The sequence below is a fragment of the Passer montanus genome, unplaced genomic scaffold (genome assembly GCF_014805655.1).
Source record: "Passer montanus isolate IOZ18808 unplaced genomic scaffold, ASM1480565v1 scaffold54, whole genome shotgun sequence".
NCBI lineage: Eukaryota > Metazoa > Chordata > Aves > Passeriformes > Passeridae > Passer > Passer montanus.
Window position 1 is genome coordinate 7,500,899 of NW_024370374.1, and position 21,340 is coordinate 7,522,238.

General features: G+C 40.4%; 1 protein-coding gene across 4 annotated transcripts in view; it reads right to left on the reverse strand.

The window, feature by feature from the left end:
- Positions 1-18,094: 18,094 nt before the first annotated feature.
- LOC120509859 (golgin subfamily B member 1-like) overlaps positions 18,095-21,340 on the reverse strand; it is a 34,213-nt gene continuing 30,967 nt past the window's right edge. For all 4 annotated transcript variants that reach the window (XM_039725023.1, XM_039725022.1, XM_039725021.1 and 1 more), the window contains 4 exons: positions 20,495-20,592; positions 20,001-20,135; positions 19,256-19,370; positions 18,095-18,783 (listed from right to left, as the gene is read on the reverse strand). In XM_039725023.1, coding sequence (XP_039580957.1) covers positions 18,625-18,783; positions 19,256-19,370; positions 20,001-20,135; positions 20,495-20,592 — 507 coding nt within the window. In that variant the 3' untranslated portion in view covers positions 18,095-18,624. The remainder of the gene's footprint in view (positions 18,784-19,255; positions 19,371-20,000; positions 20,136-20,494; positions 20,593-21,340) is intronic.

The following is a 21,340-nucleotide window of genomic DNA, read 5'->3' on the forward strand; positions in this document are numbered from 1 at the left end:
ATCCCTGGAACACTTCACACCCTTAAATAATTCAGGGTCTCCACTTTCACATCCTCAGAGAGAGAGGGTTGGGATGTGGGTATCAGTTGCTTCATGTGCTGTGAACAGTGGCAAGGGTGGAGTTCTGACTCAGCCACCCATCAGGGGGTAAGGATTGAGAAATTTGGGCAATCTGCCCCAAAACAAAAGCCTGCTCCTGTAGGCACAACTCCTCCATGCAAATTAATAACTTGAAGCCTGGTGACCCAGCACTTCTGACTTAAAGTTGAGTTTCCCCAGACATAAAAGCAACACGGGCAGGATAAAGCCTCAGGCTGTGAGGGAAAGCATAACACAGTTATCTCCTGCAATGCCCTGAGTCAATGTGCTGCAAATGCCAACATCTGCAAGGCTGGTGACTCTTGTGGAGCATGACCATACATTATGCGTTTGAAGGCTTATAAAGGGAACCAAAATTGAAGTAAAAGTGCCTAAAAAGTGCCATCAGGACCCCTACATTGCCCACCCCTCCCAGAAGCAAACCCATAAACAAGGATCAATAAACAGGCTCATTTTAGAGCAGATTAAGTCACTGTAAAGTATTTTTCAACCAAATTACCAACCATGTTTTTAAAGACTTCAAAGGACCCAGTTAATTATTCCCTACCTCCTATTACCCCTTCTTCCATCAAGTCTCCTTTTAAGTGAGACTTCCCTCCCTTTGGCCAAAGGGTCTTGGAAGTGGCTCTGGAGATCCCTCTTCTGCCTGTCCAAATCTTTTTTATGTTCCTGGGCTGAAAGTGCAGCTTGTTCGACTCTGATTTCTTCCAACACTCATCTGAATGCTAAATTTGCCTGCTGTGAGGAGCCTGCTGATTCCAATTTTCCTTATTCCAGGGACACAGATGCATTTCCCCATCTCTGCTCTGCTGTTCCCCATTGATATGAAGGGGGTGTCACTTTCCTCACTTCCAAAGTATTGGAAAACAAATTCCCATGTGGCAATGGTTGCTGAAGCACCACAATGATGGCACAAGTGCTGCAGCTCACTTGATTCCCTGTTATTATGTGCCAAAGGAGCAGCTTATCAGGGAGGATGCAGCCAGAAGAGTGGAAAACAGGCACCTCCCGTGGCTTTAAACTGAAACATGAATGTAGCACACAGGAAAGCATCCTTCTCAAAGTGCCTCTCTCTGACTGGCACAGACAACGAGGGAGGGGATGTAAACAGAATTAAATAACTGCATCCAAAGCCAGAGCTGCTTTGATGCGTGAAACAAGGCAGAATTTCAAAGACCATTCACACATTTAGTGGCAGGTGTGTGTTGCTGCTGCTTATTAGAAAAGTCCCCAGCTGCTTTCTGTGAATTCAGCTCGGGGAGCCGGCGCGTTCCAGTTCCAGTCTGCATTCTGGGACAGGTAGCAGAGACCAATTAATCATGAGAACTCCCTTGGATGGTCTCACCTTCTTTTGTCTTTGAACAGCACGAGGGAAAATAAAAATGGGTCATCAGTGCCTTAGCAAGAGGCTACAACATCCTTGCCTTGAGAGATGTTACACTTCCAGCACAGATGTGAGGTGCAGGGAACAGCAAGGAGCTGCTCAGTGCCAGGGCACTTCATCCGTGGGTGGGCATTGTTTGGCTGCACAGGCAGCACCAAAACACTGTTTTAGAGCAAGGACGTTGGAGAGAAGGGGATTTGGGAATCAAGGTGAAGGCCAAATGCCACACAGGATGTGCTTCCAGGCAAGGAGCAACAAGTAGATGAGAAAAACAGGCTTGTGGATAAAAAAAGCAGACAAAAAAGAGGTAGAAATGGAAGAAAGGTGTCCCACAAGGCTACCCTAATAACTACCTTATCCTTCACTTGGTTTACACAAAGAGAGTGAGGAGGGGCTGCACACAAATCTAAGGGGGAGGAGATACAAAGAAATGACAACTCAAATTCTGACTTAGCAGAAATCAGCCAAAGCTGTGCACCTGGAACAGAAGGAAGAGATTCCTTGGGACTGACAGAACAGTAGGATGAAACCCGTGTTACATTTATTTGAGAGAGCAAGAAGACTAGGAAAAGGGAAAAAAAAACCCCCACAACCAGACAGCTCTACGAGCATGATTTGAATAACAAAAATAGCAGGAGTAGCAGGAGATAGTTGGCATGGATCACTTAGCAAATTATACCTAAATTGCAGCATGGATTTACCCACAGAGAGCTGGCCTAACAAATCTCCCACTGCCTCACTGAGGAAGCAGCAATAACAGCAAAGGTTTGGCAGAGAGAAGATCTGCAGGTATAATTACATGGCTTGCAGGAAACATTGTTATTTACATACATATTTATATCTATATGTATATAAAACCAGCTGGAAATGAAACATCAACAGGGGAGCAACTACCACAATCAAACTCCAGCCAGTGCAATAGCAAAGAACAGGAATAAATTAAAAGAGATTTTACATTACAGGATAGGAGTAAAGGGTCTTGAATCACAAGGCATATTCTGCACTATTCCAAGGAAAACAGTTGGGAATGTGTGTGGGCAAGAACCCCAAGAGAGGAGATGTTTTGTGTTTATTAGTGAGCTCATAAACACAAAACAAACACTTAAAAAAACCCCAAACACTTAAAAAAACACTTTAAAAATATTAGGTTTTGAGCAGATGACATTTGGATTTGGAGCCTTAAATTTCAAGGCTGAAAGTCTGTGATGAATTATCCTGACTTCATACCCGAGGCAGTGCCAAGGAATCTCACCCAGTAATTCCTGTCTGAACAACCACATATCTAGGAAAAATACTTAGTCTCAATTTAAAAACTTCAACAAATTCACTATGTCCATAGGTTAATTGTTCTGATGGTTAATTACTCTCAGCCAGTTTGAAATATACCCTGAACTACTCTGTCTCCAGTTCCCAAACTCTGGGGTTTGGTGCATTTTGCTTAATTTCAGAGCTCTCTGCTGTCCTTTCCCTGAAGGTTCTACAGCTTTTCTCCAAGTTCCCTTACCTTGGAGCAGGTTGGGCTTTTTTAGTTTCTCATTACTCATGATGATTTTGAGATTCCAAATCATTCCTGGAGTCTTTTTTTTCCTAATCTTTCCAAGTTTCTTTTTTGTTTTTCTCTCCACATAAGCTAGACACAATTTACTAGCCAATGCCTAATCACACACAGTGATCTGTGTGTGATTAGGCATTGTGTAAATCTCATTAAAAATAAAGACAAATCAAAGCAATTGCATCTTAATATGAAGCTGAAGTCTGAATTCTACAATCTGACTTCTAGTAGAGTTAACCCTGATTCAGGTTTTTTCCTGACTTTTTACACTTAATCAGAAAAGAATCTGGGGCAACTGCACAGCTCTGATTAGAGCCAGGGGAAAAAAAAATGGACAACACAGGAGGTTCAACAGAGGATAACTGAGATAATAATGCCTCTAAATGACAGCAAAAGAAGGTTAAACATGCTGTGGAAAAGAGAAAATTAACAGAAGACCTCACTGAAATGCCAAATACCCTCAGGGAACAGAAAGGATGAATTTTAGTAGACTGGCAATTTAATGGAGAACTATGCAAGCATGATTAATTAATTAACATCTGTATTAGTTAATGACAACCAAAAGCTCTGTGTTCATGCTGATCTGTAGTAGGAGGAAAAACAAAAACAGCAGAGAACTTTCTATGTCTTAATGCAGAAGTTTAAAAAGTGAGATTGACTTTTGTTATAATAAAAGAGTTGTTTGGAGAGATATAAAGTTTAGTCTGACTAAACTAGCAGTTAATTAATATAACCATGACACCATTATGATTGATAAATGATGTATAATTGAGTAGACTTTAGCAGGATACCTCTGTAAGAGAGAAAGGTTGCTGCCAACTGTTTTTATTTCAGTTCTATTGACCATGACAAATCCCAGGGCTTTCAATATGATGCCAATCTAATTTTAGCTTTTGAGAATCAGTTTCCAAGTGAGTATCTTGGACAGCAAAGCCAATAGAAATCATTTAGCCACTAATTCTTTTGTGCTTGAGGTTTTTGTTTGTTTTATTTTTGGAATGGTTTTTGTTGTTGTTTTGGGTTTTTCTTTGTTTTGTTTTTTAATCCATGAGATTTCAGCAATTCAATTTAAAAGATTAAAAAATAAGAAAGAAAAATGGCTCAGCTTTCCTGGCATCAGCCCAGGGTTCTCACAATGAACTCCTGCAGTTTTTGGTTTAGCCTCTTTAAGATTCCTGTGCCTGGGGAATGGCAATAATCTCTGCAGCACTAAGAAGTGTCTTTGGAAGCTACTTTTGGACTCTTTACTTTTTGCAGGGAGTACCATTTGAAGCAGTGCTCATTTTGAAATGCTTCCCAATTTAAATACAGCTCCCACAATAACCTTGCCACTGCTTTTGCCAGGGCGCAGAAGCCCAGGAGCAGCAGCACCTCACTGCCTTGATGTTTTGCTGGGACAGAGCACAGAAAGTCACAATGAAAAGAATTAGAAGCAAATGCCAAGAGTTCATTGCCCTGATAATAAAATCATGATGAAACTGTTACTGTGACACCCATTTTTAGCTCTATTTACAGCAGAATTCCCTTGCATGGATACAGCTCACTAATAAAACCAGGAAGAATGCTTTTCTCATGGAGATTTGACAATTCCTCCCAGTAAAATCTCTGACATCAGTTAAAAAGTCTTCACTCCAGGTTCATAAAGCACAAAATAAATCCTCACTGAATACACAGTCCAGGCTGAATTTTGTTCCCTTCCTCAGGCTACTCTCCTGCTGAAGTCAAAGCTTTCTTAGAGTAGACTGTAAAGATTTAATGCAAGAACACTTTTTTAGTGCAAAAAGGAGAAATTTGGCTCATTTATTGCACCTTTTGGGTGTAACTGAGATCCTCCTGCAGGTAGTGGGAAGGAAAACTGGTCCAGCAAGCAGCTCAATAAACTGCAGTGTTCCAGAGTTCTGAATTTATGTAACTTCTTATTCCAACAAACTTTACCAACATATTTGCCCAACTTGAGCCTCAGAGTGATATATGCCAAAAAATAGTTTTGAGAGGAGAAAAGAAGTCATTCAAAGGAAGAAATAAAGTCACAGGTGTTTAGTATTCCTCCTTTTTTTTAATAGAACTGAAAGCAGCACTGGTCAAAGTTACTTTACACTTGTAAAAGAGGCAAAGCAATGACAGATGAGGAAAAAAAAATTAGACTGGAAGAGATCTTTGGAGTTCATGTTCCTCGTGTTCCTCAAGTAAAGAGTTTTCTTGAGGAATTGCTCCTTAATCTTCCTAAAGACTGAGACAAGGCTGATTGACTGTGGTTCCCATCCTCCTTTTTCCTGTCATATTAGTTAATTCACGAGAATTTACTGTAAAAGGTTATAGAACCCTCAGGTGAATGATGCAAGAGTGCTGGTCCAAGCCTAGAGAAATAGGTGTAACTGAATTTTGGCCACAGATGAGAACTCCTGTTCCTCAGGACACACCACATCCCCTCTCCTGATGCTGAAGCTCCACAAAACAAGAGGGCAATGCAATAAAATCCTGCCAATGGAAGGGGCAGCCAACACCCCCCTGGTCCCACTTTGCTTGGCATCAGCTGTGATGGTTGCCAGGACCATTCACGAGACAATTCCACTCACTAACCCATCTGGAAGCTAATTAGTCAGCATGGAACAAAAGCAGCCCTCTTGTTTGGCCAGGGCAGGCAGAAGGAATGGCAGGAGAAGTGCTGAAGGGGGAGGAAAAGCCCCTGCCCTGCTGATGGCAGCAAGCCAACAGTTCAGCTTGGAAATCTGGGAAACTGCAGGCTCAAAACATTTAGGATCCTAAAAGAGTTCTCTAAAGCAAATGTCAGCCCAAAGGGCTATCGTTTTAAGCACAGAAAAATAATCTTTTAAATAATTTTGAAGTGGTCAGATGAGGGAACTTTAATCCTTCTCTAGCTGCTGATGAAAATGAATGATGCATCCAAGTTTCTAACCTGCTTTTCAGACGTGAACCACAGGGCTAGACAGAAGCTGGTTTGTCAAGCTGATGCACAAAACTCTGCTGTCAGGAATGGCACTTAAATATTAACTAGCAGCCTTCCTACCGTGAGCACATCCAGAGCAGAGGAGAGATGGTTTATTTATCCTGCATGGAAACTGAAGTAAAACTTCATCCAAATGAAATCATGTCCATGGTGCCATCTGTGTTTATTCCAGAAGGATTATCATTCTGGATTGTTTTATTCTGGGGAAAAAGCTCAGTGAGGATTGTGACTTTGAGACTGCAGCATGCAGAGACTTCAGGAGGTGATGTACTTGTGTTGTAAACTGCATTTCTTTGGGAGGGATTTTTATTTCTCATTCTCTTTTCCAAGAGCCATTTCCCAGACTTCAGAAACAGGTCTCTGTTTCTGAAATTAAAAAATCTGTAATTTCACTATTCAGAATTTTTTCCCTAAATTGATCCCTGCTCTTCACAAACTCCCCACTCAGCCTCTGTACTTTCTCCCAGTGACATCAGCTGTTGTCTAGGAAACCCATCTTTGTTCTCCCGAGCATCCTGGCCCCGACAAGGAAAGAAATCCCTTTGCATCCCCGGGTCACATCACGCTAATTCAGCAGCTCTGGGAGAGAGACAAGCAGCTGATTTAGGGAGCAACCTGCACAGCAAAATGCTCTTTACAGGACAGCCTGACTGAAGGAGCTTCCAGAAGGAAATCCTTCCTGACAATCCCCAGCAGAAGCTGGCTGGACAGGGAATTGCCCACATTCAAGTTGATCTCTCATCTTGGGCATTTCACAGAGCAGTGGAAGCCAGGACTGGCTGAAATACTTATCTGATTTAATTAGTGGCTTCCAAGCCTTTTAAGAGCATTGTTTTTTCTGGGCCAGATAGGAAATCAATTAAGAGTAAATCTGCTAAATTCACAGCCTGATCATGAACAGCTCTCTAGAAAACTGCTCAGTATCAGCATCAACTTCAGCGAAACCATGTGTTACTTCTTGGCAAAGAAGGGTTATTTGCCAACAGCTTTTTTTCTTTATTTATTTTTCTTTTCTTTTCTTTTTTTTTTTTTTTTTGCTGCAGGGGTACAACAATGAAGTAATTTAAGGTTTATACATATGTACAAGCACACACACATACAATGTACAGAAGACACAGCTGGAAGAAGCCATGAGGAATAATCTTGCTACTCCCATCTCAAGGAACAATCAGCTTTGGTTCTGTCTCAAATTGGTCTAAAAAATGGCCTTTAGGATGGATGTTCTGTGAGGACCAAAAGTGGGAAGACACCCATAGTTTGTGTAAAAGCAAAAGGGAGAGTGTTCATTCTATCCCAAAAGAGTGCAGATATCTAAAAAACATGGTAACAGAGAGCAGGAATGAATGGATTTCAAATAATTCCTTTTAGCACAAGTAGATTATTTGTTGTCCATACCTATTGACATCGTCTCCGTGATTTTTTAATGATTTACCACACTCCTGGTCCCTTGCTCCAGGGAAAGCAAGCCTGCATTAAAATGATAATAAAAAAAAAAGCCCTAATCCTGGTGATTTATAGTCTCTTTCTGAGCTGTGCAAATGATCCACTGTCCTCAGAATATTAAAGCTATTTGCCATTCAAACCCAGATCCGATTTTCACAGAGGACCTCTGCCATTAATTGAAGGTTAGATCAATATCACTATTTGTAGTGTGTTTGAAATACATGCCAGGAGACATTTCCATATTAAAATTCAACAACATATTACACTGACAAACTCATTCTTGCCTGAGGCCAACCTTAAACAGGAGATATTTTACCCTGTTAATCTCATTCTCCTCCACAGCAGCTCCTCACCTCGCTGGGCTCGGCTTCCACCTTCACAAATTTAATTCACCTCAAAGCTTGCACCTTTCATTGCTTGTTGTCACCACGTTACAGTTCTGGTCTTCTTTGTGTTCTTTGTCTTCTTTCTTCTGTGTTTTCTGGAATGTCCTGCTAAGCCAGCACAGAGGGATGTGGAATTTGGGTGGTTTTCACCACTCTGTGCTTTTGCACACTGGCCAGTGTGATGGAGACTAGGCCACACTGTCACACTCTGGACAAGGTTCAGCACCTCTGCCCAAATTTTCTGGCTGTAGACTTGCTGAGAAATCAAGAGCTTTACCGAAAATGAATGCAGGTAAAACAGAATTTTAGCATTTTAGAGTTACAGCAACTGCTAGTCAATGAAGTGGGACCCAAATCTTGCTCCCACCTCGCCCTTCACTGCAGCCAGCCATGTGAGGGCAGACAGCCTGGATGACCTCAGGGGCCTCTTCTATCCCTATTAAGAAGGGAAGTGCACTGGGAGTGGAATCAGAAATGTGAATGCTGCCCACTAGAACCTTTTCTAATTGTCTCAAGGGTATTTTCCACTCCTCTTGTTGGATGGGAATGCACAATCAGGAGGCCCAGGTAATGAGATCTGCAGGCTTTGCTTTTTACATGAAATGCTCATCAGGATCATCTATTATTAACCTCTGCAGCAAAAGATCACCAGGCCCTTTTCCTTTTTCATTAAAAGTTTGCCAGAATGAAAAAGGGGTCAGTTTATCCCAAGCATGGTGTCCTCAGTGACCTCAAGAGTGATTTGTTTTCACCACTATATATTTTTCTCTCTTCCCTCCCTGTTCTGCACACATGAGGTAAAGGAGATGTCATTTCTTCTTTGAAGCCCCAATTAACACGACCAACAACCATTTTAATGAATGGTTAATGATTAGTTTCAGGATTTTCCATTTCCATTTTGTGTCTCGAAAACACTGCTGCTTTTTAAAAAACATATTTTCATGTATCTGGAGATTCTTAAAATGTCAGCAAAGCCCTAATAGTGAGTTCAGTAAATTTTTCCAAGAAAATTTCATCACAGTTGGAACATCTAACTTGGAAGAAAAAATGGAGGGAAATCTCCCTTTTAACAGGAAAACATCCCTGATGGGAAATGCAAAATTGAATTGCAGAGTTAGAGGAGACTGAAGGCTCAGCAATCACTTCCAAGACTCCCATTTAAAATCTCAGTGTCAAATACTCAGTGGATTTAATAAATTGCATCCACAGAAGCCATTGCATTGGTTTATATGTAAGGTAACCTTCATGTGGATGCATGCTTTCCTCTACAATTTACTTCTGAGAAAAGAAGGTGTTTCCCCTTAGAAAAAAAAAAGTGTGAGTGGGAATGCCTGCTTCTTCTTCTGTTGGATAGATTTTTCTTCCATTTAGAAAGAATAACATTCAAATGATGATACTATTTTTCCTTGTTAAAGCAATTCTGACAATTAATGGAAGCTTATTACCAAATTAAAAAAAGAAGCAACTGTGGAAGTAACAAAATAGTTTGTATAAAACACAAATTAAAATTTGAAAACCTAAAAAACATCCTTCATTAATACTGAAACAAGGGCAAGTAAATTCTTAGCAAATTTAATGGAATTTTGCTTTCATCCTGCGGGGACTGCAAATGTAACTTGGTTGCAGAGACCTGAGGGCCAGGGTTGGTGCTCTTGACCATCACACCTACAAGAAGTCAAGGCTGAAATGTAACTAATGATGCTCAGGCAGGTGATTAGGCCAGCTAATAGTGCTATTCCTACATGTAAGGTGATTTATTAGCAACCTAAGCAGTCATACAAACTGAAACCAGCATAATAAAGTAAATTCACTCAGAGGCTGAGGAAAATATGCTTTCCATTTGCTTGAGAAGACATGGATACTGGGAATTTGAGCTGACTGCTGTTCAAAAGTGGGAATGAAGGTAAGATCAACCTCTCTCACTTTAGGGAGCTAGAGCAGAACTTTGAAAAACCCCCTTTTGACAGATTTGCAGCTTTTACCATTAAGAGGTTGAATAAAAAATATCATTTGAATAAGGAAAAATCACCTTAAGATGGATATTGGCAGCAATAAAAATGTTAAAAAATCACCTTAATCTTCATTGTACTTGAAGGCAAACTGTCCTCTCTTTCTGCATATGATCCCAAATCCCAGGATACACACGGTGGGTCCTCCAGAGAGGAGATTTTTCCCACAGAGATCCTCATGGAAGTCAATATCACATTCCACAATACCATTTTAAGTGGCTTCATGGATACCTGTGGATTCCAGCCCTGAGTGGAAAGAAGTTCCAACACATTATTTCTCTCTTCATCCCCTTCTTTTTCCTACTGTCAAAATGAGATGAAGCCTCACTAGCCCAAGCTGCCTCCCTAAGAAAACTCCAGGAAAATGACAGCTGTGTGAGGCTAGGAGAGCAAGGACAAGGACAGCAACTTCCACTCACCTCCTCTGGAACCTCAGCACAGTAATTCTACAAGCAAAACACTCCTGGGCATCAGCACCATTCATTGCCAATGGTGAATTCCTTCCCCTGTCCAGGAAGCTCCATGCCCTTTTCAAGAGAGGAGGAGGAGGAGGCAGCAGTTGCTGTTTCATTTTCCAAATCCAATGCCACATAACATGAAGTCCACGTTTTCCACTCAAAATGAATAAGGCATTTCTGATACCAAGCCTGCACACAAACAGTTGGATTTTAGACACATGGAATGTCTCCAAAAGGATTTGGAAGGAAGAGTTGGAAAAACGTTAGGTTCTACATTAACATAAACTGAAGGGACAGCCAGTTTGGGGTTTTTTTTAGATGAATACTGACAGTTACTACATTCCAAGGTCCCCTCCTGAACTGTGGTTCTTCTGTGAACACCATGTCATGCTTTCTTTAGGATTTAATTTAAAAGGAAAATCACCCAAGCCAGTGGATACCTTTCCATTAGCCCAGGTCAGGTTTTTACTGACAATATTAATTGGAGATGATGCCCTAGGATAAATTCTTTTACACCTATGGCAGGGGTGCAACAATGCAGAAATCTAATGTTTATACATATACACAAACACACACAAACTCCAATATTGAATTTCAAAAGTTAATGCCTTCACCAATAAAGTCAACTTTTAATGAAAAGTATGCTTTCAAATAAAGAACACGTAAATTACCAATAATTCATAATTATTGTAATGAATTTAATGCCATCAGTAATAAACAACAAGCCTTGAAACCCAGATTTCTCACTGCATGTAATGATGGAGAAGCAGCCCCAGACACGTCTCCTGTAGGAGCTCTTTCTCCTTGTTGTTGGAAACTGGGCTGTTCTGATGGTCTGCTGGTGGTTTTTATCTCCCAGCTGTATTCCCTCCCAGTCACTCCTGCTGTCAAGCTCACAACTTAATTAATTTATTTACACTGTTGCTAGATGGATGCATAATCTTCCAATTAAATATACGCCAAAAGTGGGCACCAAGGGAAGTGCAGAGCCACATCTCCTTTTCCCTAGGTGATTCTATACCTATATTCTGCATTTAAATCACACTTACTTCTATCCCTGGCTAAATTTACCATGTGGACTTTTGGCCCAAAGCCATAAGTTTTTCAAATACAGCCTGAGTAATGTATTTTTTGTTATATTACTTTCAGTAAGTAATAGATTAAATTATATTAAATTATAATACATTTTATATACGTGGAATATATTTCATATAATAAAAATAATTGCTTTTTAAAATTTTTACTCATGTTTTTACAGCCATATTAAAATAGACAGAAAGCATGCAAGAGCAAATCTGCCAAACTCACATCTATTCACCAAATTCAACCAAATTCACTGGGTTGGGTGTTTATTCTTTTTTTAGCTCATTTTTTTCTGACCTAACACAAAACAGCAGGATGGTTTTATGGATAAGTTTATCTGAAGAATACCCTAAAAACAAGTATTATACGCCAGAAACAAGTATTATTATTCCCCAAAATGAACTTAAATGTAAAAGAGATCCTCTCTAAATTTGAAGCACCTACAATATCAACATCTGTCCAGAGCTGGAGTTATTAATTAAAATCACCAGATGTTTGAAACAACTCAATTATATATCAATATTTTAAGGAAAAGAAATAATCAGATATTTCTTGAACTTTGGGATGCCAGGCCATCCTTCATTTGAAAGTTTAGAATACAAATGTAGGGAGAAGTTCAATAAACCAGAAAGCAATTATGTGAAAGTTAAAAAATATATATCCATAAATCAGACGTAAGAAGAAAATTACTGCTATTTCAGATAGGAAAGAAATAAGGGAAGAAAAGGAAACCTCTGTGCTTACATAACTCCCAAAGTTATGGGTGGTTTGAGCAGTGAGGAAGAGATCTGGACTCATAAAGCAGGAGCCTGCCTAAAACTGTGGCACTTCCCAAGTTTTCCCTCAAAACCGGGCACAATCAGGCCCTGCACAGCCCATGAAATCTGACCTAATGATAACCAGAATGTTAAGGGACAGCGATACTCTAGAAGAGCCAAAACAATCCAGTGCTGATTTTATAGGTGATGAGAGTTAAATGTGAGCAGCAGGCACACTGGCAAAGAGAAATTACTGAGGAGGAAATATCCCAAATTATCCCAGCATTTCTATTAAACATTTATGTTGTCACCAGTGCCAGAAAATGCTGGGTCCCCACGCCTTCCCTCCCATCCACTGTCAGTTCCTGGGAACAAAAGCCCAGGGATGGACAATAGCCTGTGCTTTTCTCCATCCCCTCACAGCTGGAATATTGTGGATTGAAGCACAGGAGAGCAGGAATGCTCCATTCCATGGCTCCCTGTGCTCCTCCTCCATTCCCACGGTCCCCCATGCATCTCACACTATCATTGCTGTCATTTGCAATGAAGGGATGGGATATTTTCAGGTTAAGAACGATTTATTGTCCAGATAAATCAGTGTTAGAGGCTGTGAGACTTTAAAGGAGGAAGCCATCAGCTATAGCTCAAGAGTAGTCACAAGTTTCTTGGTTATAAGGCAATATATAGCTTTCTAACTTAATAGACAGTTGTTACAGGGTTGATTTGGTTTTTCCAACCTATCACCTTTACTTCCTTTGCTGCACTGTGGATACTTTTGTCTAATAGGCTTCTGTCTCACATACACACATATGCTTTTGTTACGACTTGTAAACTCTTAGTTTATTCTACACAACCACATCCCTACATTATAAACCCTTCACCATCTTATCAATACAGTTTTTTACTTATTTTTTCAACCATAGAAACCTAAGTTTATGATTTTTCTGCTTAATGTTTGTGTATTGTATCTTTACATCAATCTAAGTTTCTCCCAGGGCTGCAAATTAAACCCTTCAGTGTCTGTGGAAGTTTCTATTTTTCTCATTCCCACACTGCACCATTCCTATTCCTGCTCCCCCTCACACACCCGGCCTCAGCCTTTGGGACCCCCTTTGTACCCTGTGGATGGCTGGGCACTGCACTGCTGTGCTTTTGTTCCATTTTTGGCACGTTACCCAGGAATTCTCTTGTTTCCTCCACATCCTGGTGCTTTCAGGAGTAGGATTTCCAAGCACTGGGAAGGAATTTGCGGCTTGAATCAAAATCACACAAGGATCCAAATCACCCTTTTTTTCTTATTTGGAGTAATCACAACAGTTATCAGCTCTGTTTCTTGTCCCTTCCCTACCAGTCTGGGCTAGGGAGCCACTTCCACAAGTAATTCCTCCATCCACGAGACAAAAAGAAGGAAAGCTTAAGCTGCACGAGCCCATTTAGTACCTGACCATTGTTTGAGTTACAGCACTGCCTGGGGCCTCCACCACGTTACACCCTAAAAATAATCACACTACAGGAAAGCACATCCCACCTTTTTAACCTTCCTTTATTCCTTCTTCTAATTCAATTTCAGATGGGCTGCTCTTGCATCCAGCATTCCCCAGAGAAGGAACAGGCTCTGGTGTGTGCTGTGCACAGGGTAATTGCCAGATGCAGATGAGGGAACACAAAATATGGGCCTACAATTTGGTTTTTTTTATTTTTCCTACAGGAAAATGTTACTTCTTGCTGAATGCAGACAGCAGAAAAACTCTGAGGTAGAAAAACAACGGGATGTAGTTAGAAAAGTGTGCTTGCAGCAAGCAGGGAGAGAATGAAATCCAAGTGCTGTGCTTCCATCTAGAGGAGTAAGTGGGCAATTTATTTCCAAATATCAACTGAGGAACTCCCACTGCTCCTGGATCAGCTTTGGTCTGTTCATTTGGAACAGCCTGGGTCCATGGATATGGCACAGTAACTGAGTCCAGATACCTGAATTATAACTGCACCTCATCCTAGCAAGCAGAGTACAGAGCAACCCCAGCCCTATGTCTCCCTTTCAGCAGCATTTTCTACAGGAAATCAGTACCAGGAGCATTTCCCTGTGGAGCTCCCCCAAACAGTACAGTCTTTCCCACATACAGAGCCAGATACTTTCCAAAGAGACCAGGACACTTGGGATATTTAAGATATTTAGTAGCTTCTCCTGCAAGCACACCTTGTTGCCTGCACCTGGGACATCCTGGAACTGGCATTTCCCACAGAGCTCATTGCACAATGCCAAGGAAGTGGTGCTGGATGGGGAATAAAGATGCCTTCTGACCACCCAAACATGAAATGCTAACTTTTGGCAACAGAAAAACATGCTTCAGGAAAAAAAAAATTAAAATCCCCCTCTCAAAGGATCAGTATAGGGATGGGAAGCCCCAGTCTGTCCTTTCTTCTGGAAGTGACAGTGAGAATGTCACATGGAATGTGACATGTGGGCACCACCCATCCTCTTGCTCATGCTGGTCAGTTCTAAGGAGAGAAAATAACCCTCCCCTCTGCACTTCACAGGCTTTGTTCCCAATTTCAGTAATTTAATATTTTCCTAATTCACCTCTGATGAATTGCAACCTGTATTTTTTTTAAACTTTAGCTTCTATCACTGTCAAATGTTTTGCCTCAGTAGGAACTTCATGACTGCCAAGTATGTGTAAACATAAAAACAAATAAAACACCCACCTTTCCCACATCATCCCAGTTAATGATGATTCCACATTCATTGGGATGTTGCAGTGTCAGGATCCCTCTTTTACTTTGTGCTTCATCCTCTACATTGCTGTATTTTTGACCCATTCCAACCATAACACCCTGCAAAAGGACTAATTGTTCTAATATTAGTGCAGTTTGTCAGGAACATCATGGGCAAAATACCATTTTTAACTCAAAACTTCCTGTGAAACTGTTCCTGCTCCTGCCCTCACAGAATGCCTCCCCAAACATGCAAGGAATTAAAATGAGAATTTGTGGGTAACCACTTTGCAATAATTCCTTCCATAAACCCTCCAGAAATACCAAGGCAGCTTCAAAAATGAAGTGCTGCTCACACAGGAGCCCAGCCAAGGTGAGCATCAGCAAACTCATGGTTCTCCACAAGGAATGGGTCCTCTGTCACTGCACAAAGTTATGAAGGGAAGGAATTACAGGTGGAAAAGATATAATTTCTCTAGAGTCACTTATTTGGTTGCTCTCTGTCTAAGCAGTTCCTTTATTCTGCCTTTTAACAGTGAGGTTCCCCTTTGGTGTAAATCAAATGGTTTTGAAAAACTCATTAATATAAAGGGGAGACAGGTCATCTAAAAGAAAAATCATGTATTAAATACTGATTCTACTAAGTTTATCACATTTGCATAAGAAGTCTGTCATGATTGCCCCAAATAATATCACAACATATGAGGTAAACTGTTATTCATCACACAGAACTTCAGGGGAGTTTTGACACCCCAGAAAAATCAAAATCTGACTCAAGATATGAACACATTCCAACAGGTGGGGCTTGTCTTCCATTAGACACTTTCCTATCATTAAAACACTGTTTTTGGGAAAGAAGAAACCTAGCCAGCAAAACCAATGAATCTTACCAAGCACGTCAAGTATCCACATAAATTCCCACTTAAATAGGATTTCACAAAGCAAATTCATCAGGACATTGGCAGCCTTTTGTTTCTTCCAGAGGGGAAATCTGCTGCTGCAGCCTCCAGAGTCCTGTGATCCTGTTAACTGGCCTCGTGACCATGGGCAAGCTCAGCTACAGGACACACACTTAGCTCTGCTGGGACCCAAGCATAAATCCCACCTCTTCCAAGGGGAAGTTATCTTCTAGAAAGTTCCTTTGTTTAAAATTAATTAATTGCATGCACATACCAGCTGTAACGTTAGTAGTTAATGGTAAATAAACCACCAAAAACATCTGTTACTTCAAAGACTGCAGTTTTTCCCCTCATGGAACATTGAAAATTGCTTTTTTTCTTTGAGGGTGATCATCAATCTCAAACAAACAACTAAAAATAACCCCCAGCAAAAGTTCTGGGGAAGCATTTGCCATGTGTTTTTAAGTGGCAGCCACTCTGCAATGTGGAGAGCTCACTCCAGCACCTATTCCATGTAAGTGGCAAACACTATGAAAGTGGCTGTTCTGGGAAAAAGAACAAAAGACAGCTGGTACAGGAACACCTCAGCTTCAGGAGCTGGCCAACACCTCCAAGTCCTGCTCTCCCTGAAATTTATGGCAAAGCCCTCCCCAAGGGCAGGACTCATTATGGATCCCTGGGCTATTTTTAGGACTGGAAAACTGCCTCTTTAGGTAATTGATGGAAGGGAAAGATTTTACTTTCCCTTCTTTGGCAACTTCACTCTGTAAGGAAAGGTACTTCAGAAATGGGAAAGGAATGAAAAACAGCCCTTGTCCAGCGAAGTTCTTGTCCCTAACAAGGCAAAAATGGATTTTACCACATAAATTTGGAAAGAGCTTTAATTTGGGAATGTCTATCCCTTAGTGATAGTACTGGTGGGTTTGAACATTCATTCACATTGCCATGAATTATTTTCTCCAAAAACCCTGAGGAAAAGGCTTTGGACTACAATAAACCCATTATTTACCAGCAGTATCCAACATCACAGAACTGCACCCAGACTCTGGCTCCAACACCACAAACCAGGGGGAAATTCAGGTCTTAAATACATCAGGAATTGCATCAGCTGAGACACTGGAATTCGAAGGCCAAGAATTTCAAACAAATTTCTTCAATTTACTTGATCTTACAGCAAGTGAAGCCAAGCATTTAAATCATGAACTATAGCATGAGCACACTCTCAGGGCAATACTTATCCAGGAGAAGCTGTTTCCTAAATGACATGAGCTCACCTCCCAGTACACTTTTATCAGCTTCTGGAATGGAGTTCACAGGATATCTACATGTCAAGCCATTTGACTTTTTTTTTCCAGTTTGTGCTTATTACAGTGACAGAAAAGGCCTGAAGAAAGCAGGACAGAATTTCAAACATCTCTGGATCCTTTCCCACTCACTTAGCCTCAGGACAGAGGGTTGTTTTTTCTCCCCCCAGGTCAAAAACCCCCTCACACTGGATGAGTAAAACTGGAAGGACTGAAGGGCCATTGTTGCCTTTGGAAAACATTCTGCTTCATTATAACATAATTAGCTAAGAAAAGCTCATTATCATTCTGCTAACACCCATTTTCAGGCTGGGAAGGGAAAAGTCAGCATCATCAGTACTCATGTTCCTACTGTACCTGGTGTTCATGAGTTATCTCAGTATTTGGGTGACACCAGGGCTGAACACAGGGACTGAATCAGCCACTCAAAGGAGATGAACCATGACTATTTTTAAAAAATCCATTTTAGCAGAGTATATTTGATTTATATAAAAACCCACACCTTTACCAGACTAAGAAATATTAAAGACCATCAAAAGAATGTGGTTTACAGTATTTACCTGCAGCAGTAACTACTTCTTTAGCAGATAAATCACTTCACTAAAATATCTCCAAGTCAACCTTGTTTCTGCTCATCAGTAAAACCGATGGAATCCTTCCTTTTCCATATTCACTGGGTTTTCCTTTTCCCACAAGATTCTTAGCTGAATTTATTGATTTGTACCTTGAAGCTGAAACATGTAAAATATGTAAGGCTGTGTCTTTAGAAGTTTGAATTTCATGTGTTCTGCAGCTGAGTAACATTTTGCCTCCAAGACAGGCAGTAACTAAGCCCCACCAAGAAAAGTGCAAGTAAATTTAAAAAATACTGAACCCCCCACAAGTTACAGAAACAAAAAAATTACAAAAATGTAAGAAGCTGGAAATATTTATGTCACCTCAATTGTGAATGTTTACTGAATCTTTAATCATCAGCTTACCTCATTACCACACGCAGATCTGTGCATCTTGATTTCTTTACAAACTTAATGGGAAAGAATCTTGTTAATTCTTTTATTTTCAGCCAAATAAAAGAAAAACCACCTAACCAACCAAAGAAAATCAAAAATCCAGTAGTTCTTCCTTTATTGCACTCCATAAAACTTCTTGTCATAATCAAGAAGCCAATATACAGTAATAGTTTGATATTCCTTTAGAATTTATAGTTTAACTCTTAAAATAAAATTTGTATAGAAAAGATATCATTTACAACCCATTCAGTAGTAATCAACCATTATGTACCCACAAACGATATTAAATAACTTGTATGCAGCAGTTTCCTTATAGGGCAGAGGGGAATATTTTCTCCTTACAAATATAATATCCCACTGTAAAAGAGCAATTCAAGTCAACTTTGGAGCGAGTGTGATATGCAGGAATTTCACTGGAGGAGCTCTAGGGTCGGTGCAGTGTCCCAGGGATTTGTACAACTGTGTCCAGTGCATAGCAGAACAGCAGCATGTGAGGAGCCTCGGGGCTGGGACTGGCACTGCCCACGGGGAAAGGAGCCACCCAGGGAGGGCACTGGATTCAGAGCACACCAGTGAGGCACAGGACAACAAGGAGGTGTAGTGTGACCAGGTAGGTGAGGAATAAATAGCGGGATTTGGCTCGGGCTGTCAGCAGCTTGGAGCAGTAAAGGCTTCGCCCCCGGAGCCAGCGGCGCAAGGAAAGGGCTCCTCCTTTCATCTGAGGAAGAGACAAAAGTTAGCAGAGGAAGAATCAGGAATACAAACCAGGAACAGCTCCCCTGCAGCCTGGATTTCTGAGGCACTATAAACCTTTTGTCTCTGACAGAGCAATTGACCCCAAAACACAACCAATGCCAAATACCACAGCATAAATTATTTAAAGCTCCCAAACCCAGCATTAATGAGAGGGGAAAGGAATGAATCCAAGCTGTGTATTATGCAGCTCCACACACCAACATGCCTACTGCATTTTGGGCATGCATAATTAAATGCAGACACAGTTTATTTAATGGCCACACATGTAGCATAAATATGATTACATGTATTTTTTAACCTGGATGCAGTGTGTTTTCTGGCATGGTTTACACAGCTGCTGGTCTTGGACTCACAGCCCCAACAGAAAGAAATGAAGGATGTTTTTCCACCACCTTTAAGGAGCTGAGGGTTTTTAAAGGCTTTCATTCCCTTACCTTTCTCACAACAACGTGTTCACTGGGATTGATAATTAAGGCTTCCCTCTCCTCCTCATCTTCCATCTGGACAGTGTAGTCACTGGGGACAGACCTGTAACTGCCAACTTCAAATCTAGAGAAAAATTCAAGGCACAGACACATGCACTGCTGAATTATCTCCTCTTTTAAGTACTGAATTGACAGAAAAGCCATTATTTTGCATACTTAAAATGACTAAGGGAAGGTCCCCACAAAATGCTGACTCACTTTATGCTGCCAGGTCTTTTTCAGTCACCATTTACAATCTACTCTCAAGGTGCTTCATTTATTCTGAATTAATCCCCACCACCACCAGCTGACTGAACAGTGATTTTCAGGTGATGGTAGTGAGGGACCCTTTATTTATGCAGGTGCATAATAATGTTTTCAATCTAACCAGTGGCTCTGCTGAAGTTGTTATATGGGAAATTGTTTTCCTAATCTGGAAAAAAAGAAGTATCACCGACAACTAACAGATGAAGAGTCTAACAGATGAAATTAAATTAAAAAAATATCCCAAAGCCTATAACACTTTCTTGATCTAGTGTTTAACTCAGCTTTTTAACACATGGATTTTCACTACTTTGGGCACTGGGGGCTCACACACAGGTTTGTTTATTACTATTAGAAGTAGTAGTAGTATCTCAAAAAAAAAAATCAAAGACCCACAGGAAAACCTCTCACTAATCTCAGGAAAAAAAAAGGCAAACAGTCTGTATTTTACCTGTTACTTCTCTCCTCAGAGAGTCCAAGAGCCTCTTCTGCAGCTTCTCTCCTCCTCCTCTCCTCTGCCAGTGTTTCTGTGAGCTGGGAGAGACTCTGCTGCATTGACTCATACTGCTGCTCAGACTCTGCAAGCCTGGGACAAAATAGAATTTGAAATCAATGTTTTATGGACTCAAAGAATTACTTACTTGTTCTTTTTTTACTAGGAGATCTTTCTTTTAGTGACAGACTTAATTATAATGAGATGCTTCAGCTTAAATATTGAGATTAAAGGCACCAATAATCAGTATATTTATGTACAGATACAAACCACAAGTATTACCAGATGATAACAATTCAAGAATATGGCTTATGATTCATGTAATCCACTGTAAATCCACTCCTTCTCCATCTCCACACAAATGCCTCAGAGGGATAGAAAAGCATTACTTTCACACTCACAACACAGCTGTCAGGAAAATAATATTGCTAATACATGCTCTGAGTCCTGACCTTTTCCTGAGCTCATTTAGCTCCATATTGTCTATCTCCACAATAATCCCAGATCTCTCCTGTGGCGCTCCAGGGGGAACTTCTGCTCTGGTTTCATCCTAGAAAATATTAAGAAAAAAAAAACCCAAAAAACAAACAAGTGACCATTTTTCTTCTTGCCCAAAGTCTTTATTTCAATTACAGAAGCCATGAGCACCATAAAATAGTGGAACAGATAATTATTTCTGCCATTTAATATTTTCATTTCCATCTCTCAACGATGTCTGAGGGGAAAGAAATGCATCTACACATCCACAATTCCAGAAGCAAGGCAGTTACTAATTTATTCTTAATTTAGAGTTCTTGTTTGGATTTATTTCCATTTATGGAGAGCAAGGGTTGTTTTCTATAGGTATTCATAGGCTATTTCAGGGTGTTCTCTTAATGATTGTTAATAAATAACCAAGGCAGTAGAGGAAAGCTTTTTAAGAGTAAAAGAAAAATGATGAATCATAAAGGACTGGGTTGGAAGGGATCTTAGAAATCATGAAGTTCCAACCCCAAATAATAATCTCAGAGATGTGTATGAGGTGTTGGCAAAGGGTACAGAAATGCTGAACTGGTGATGTAGATCTCACTTCTGAAAATATTACTCAAGCATGGTGTAATGATCTACAACTGATGTGAAATTATCACTAAATTTCCTGATCCACTGAGCAGAGATGATCCACTTATCTCTGCCAGCTGCAGCCCAAATCAAAAAAGATGTTTCAAAAAAAAAAAAAAAAAAACTGTTTCCTTAAATGGAAAGTCAAATTAGACCAGCTTAACAACAATAAGGACAGTTATCTTCAGTCACAGGCCACC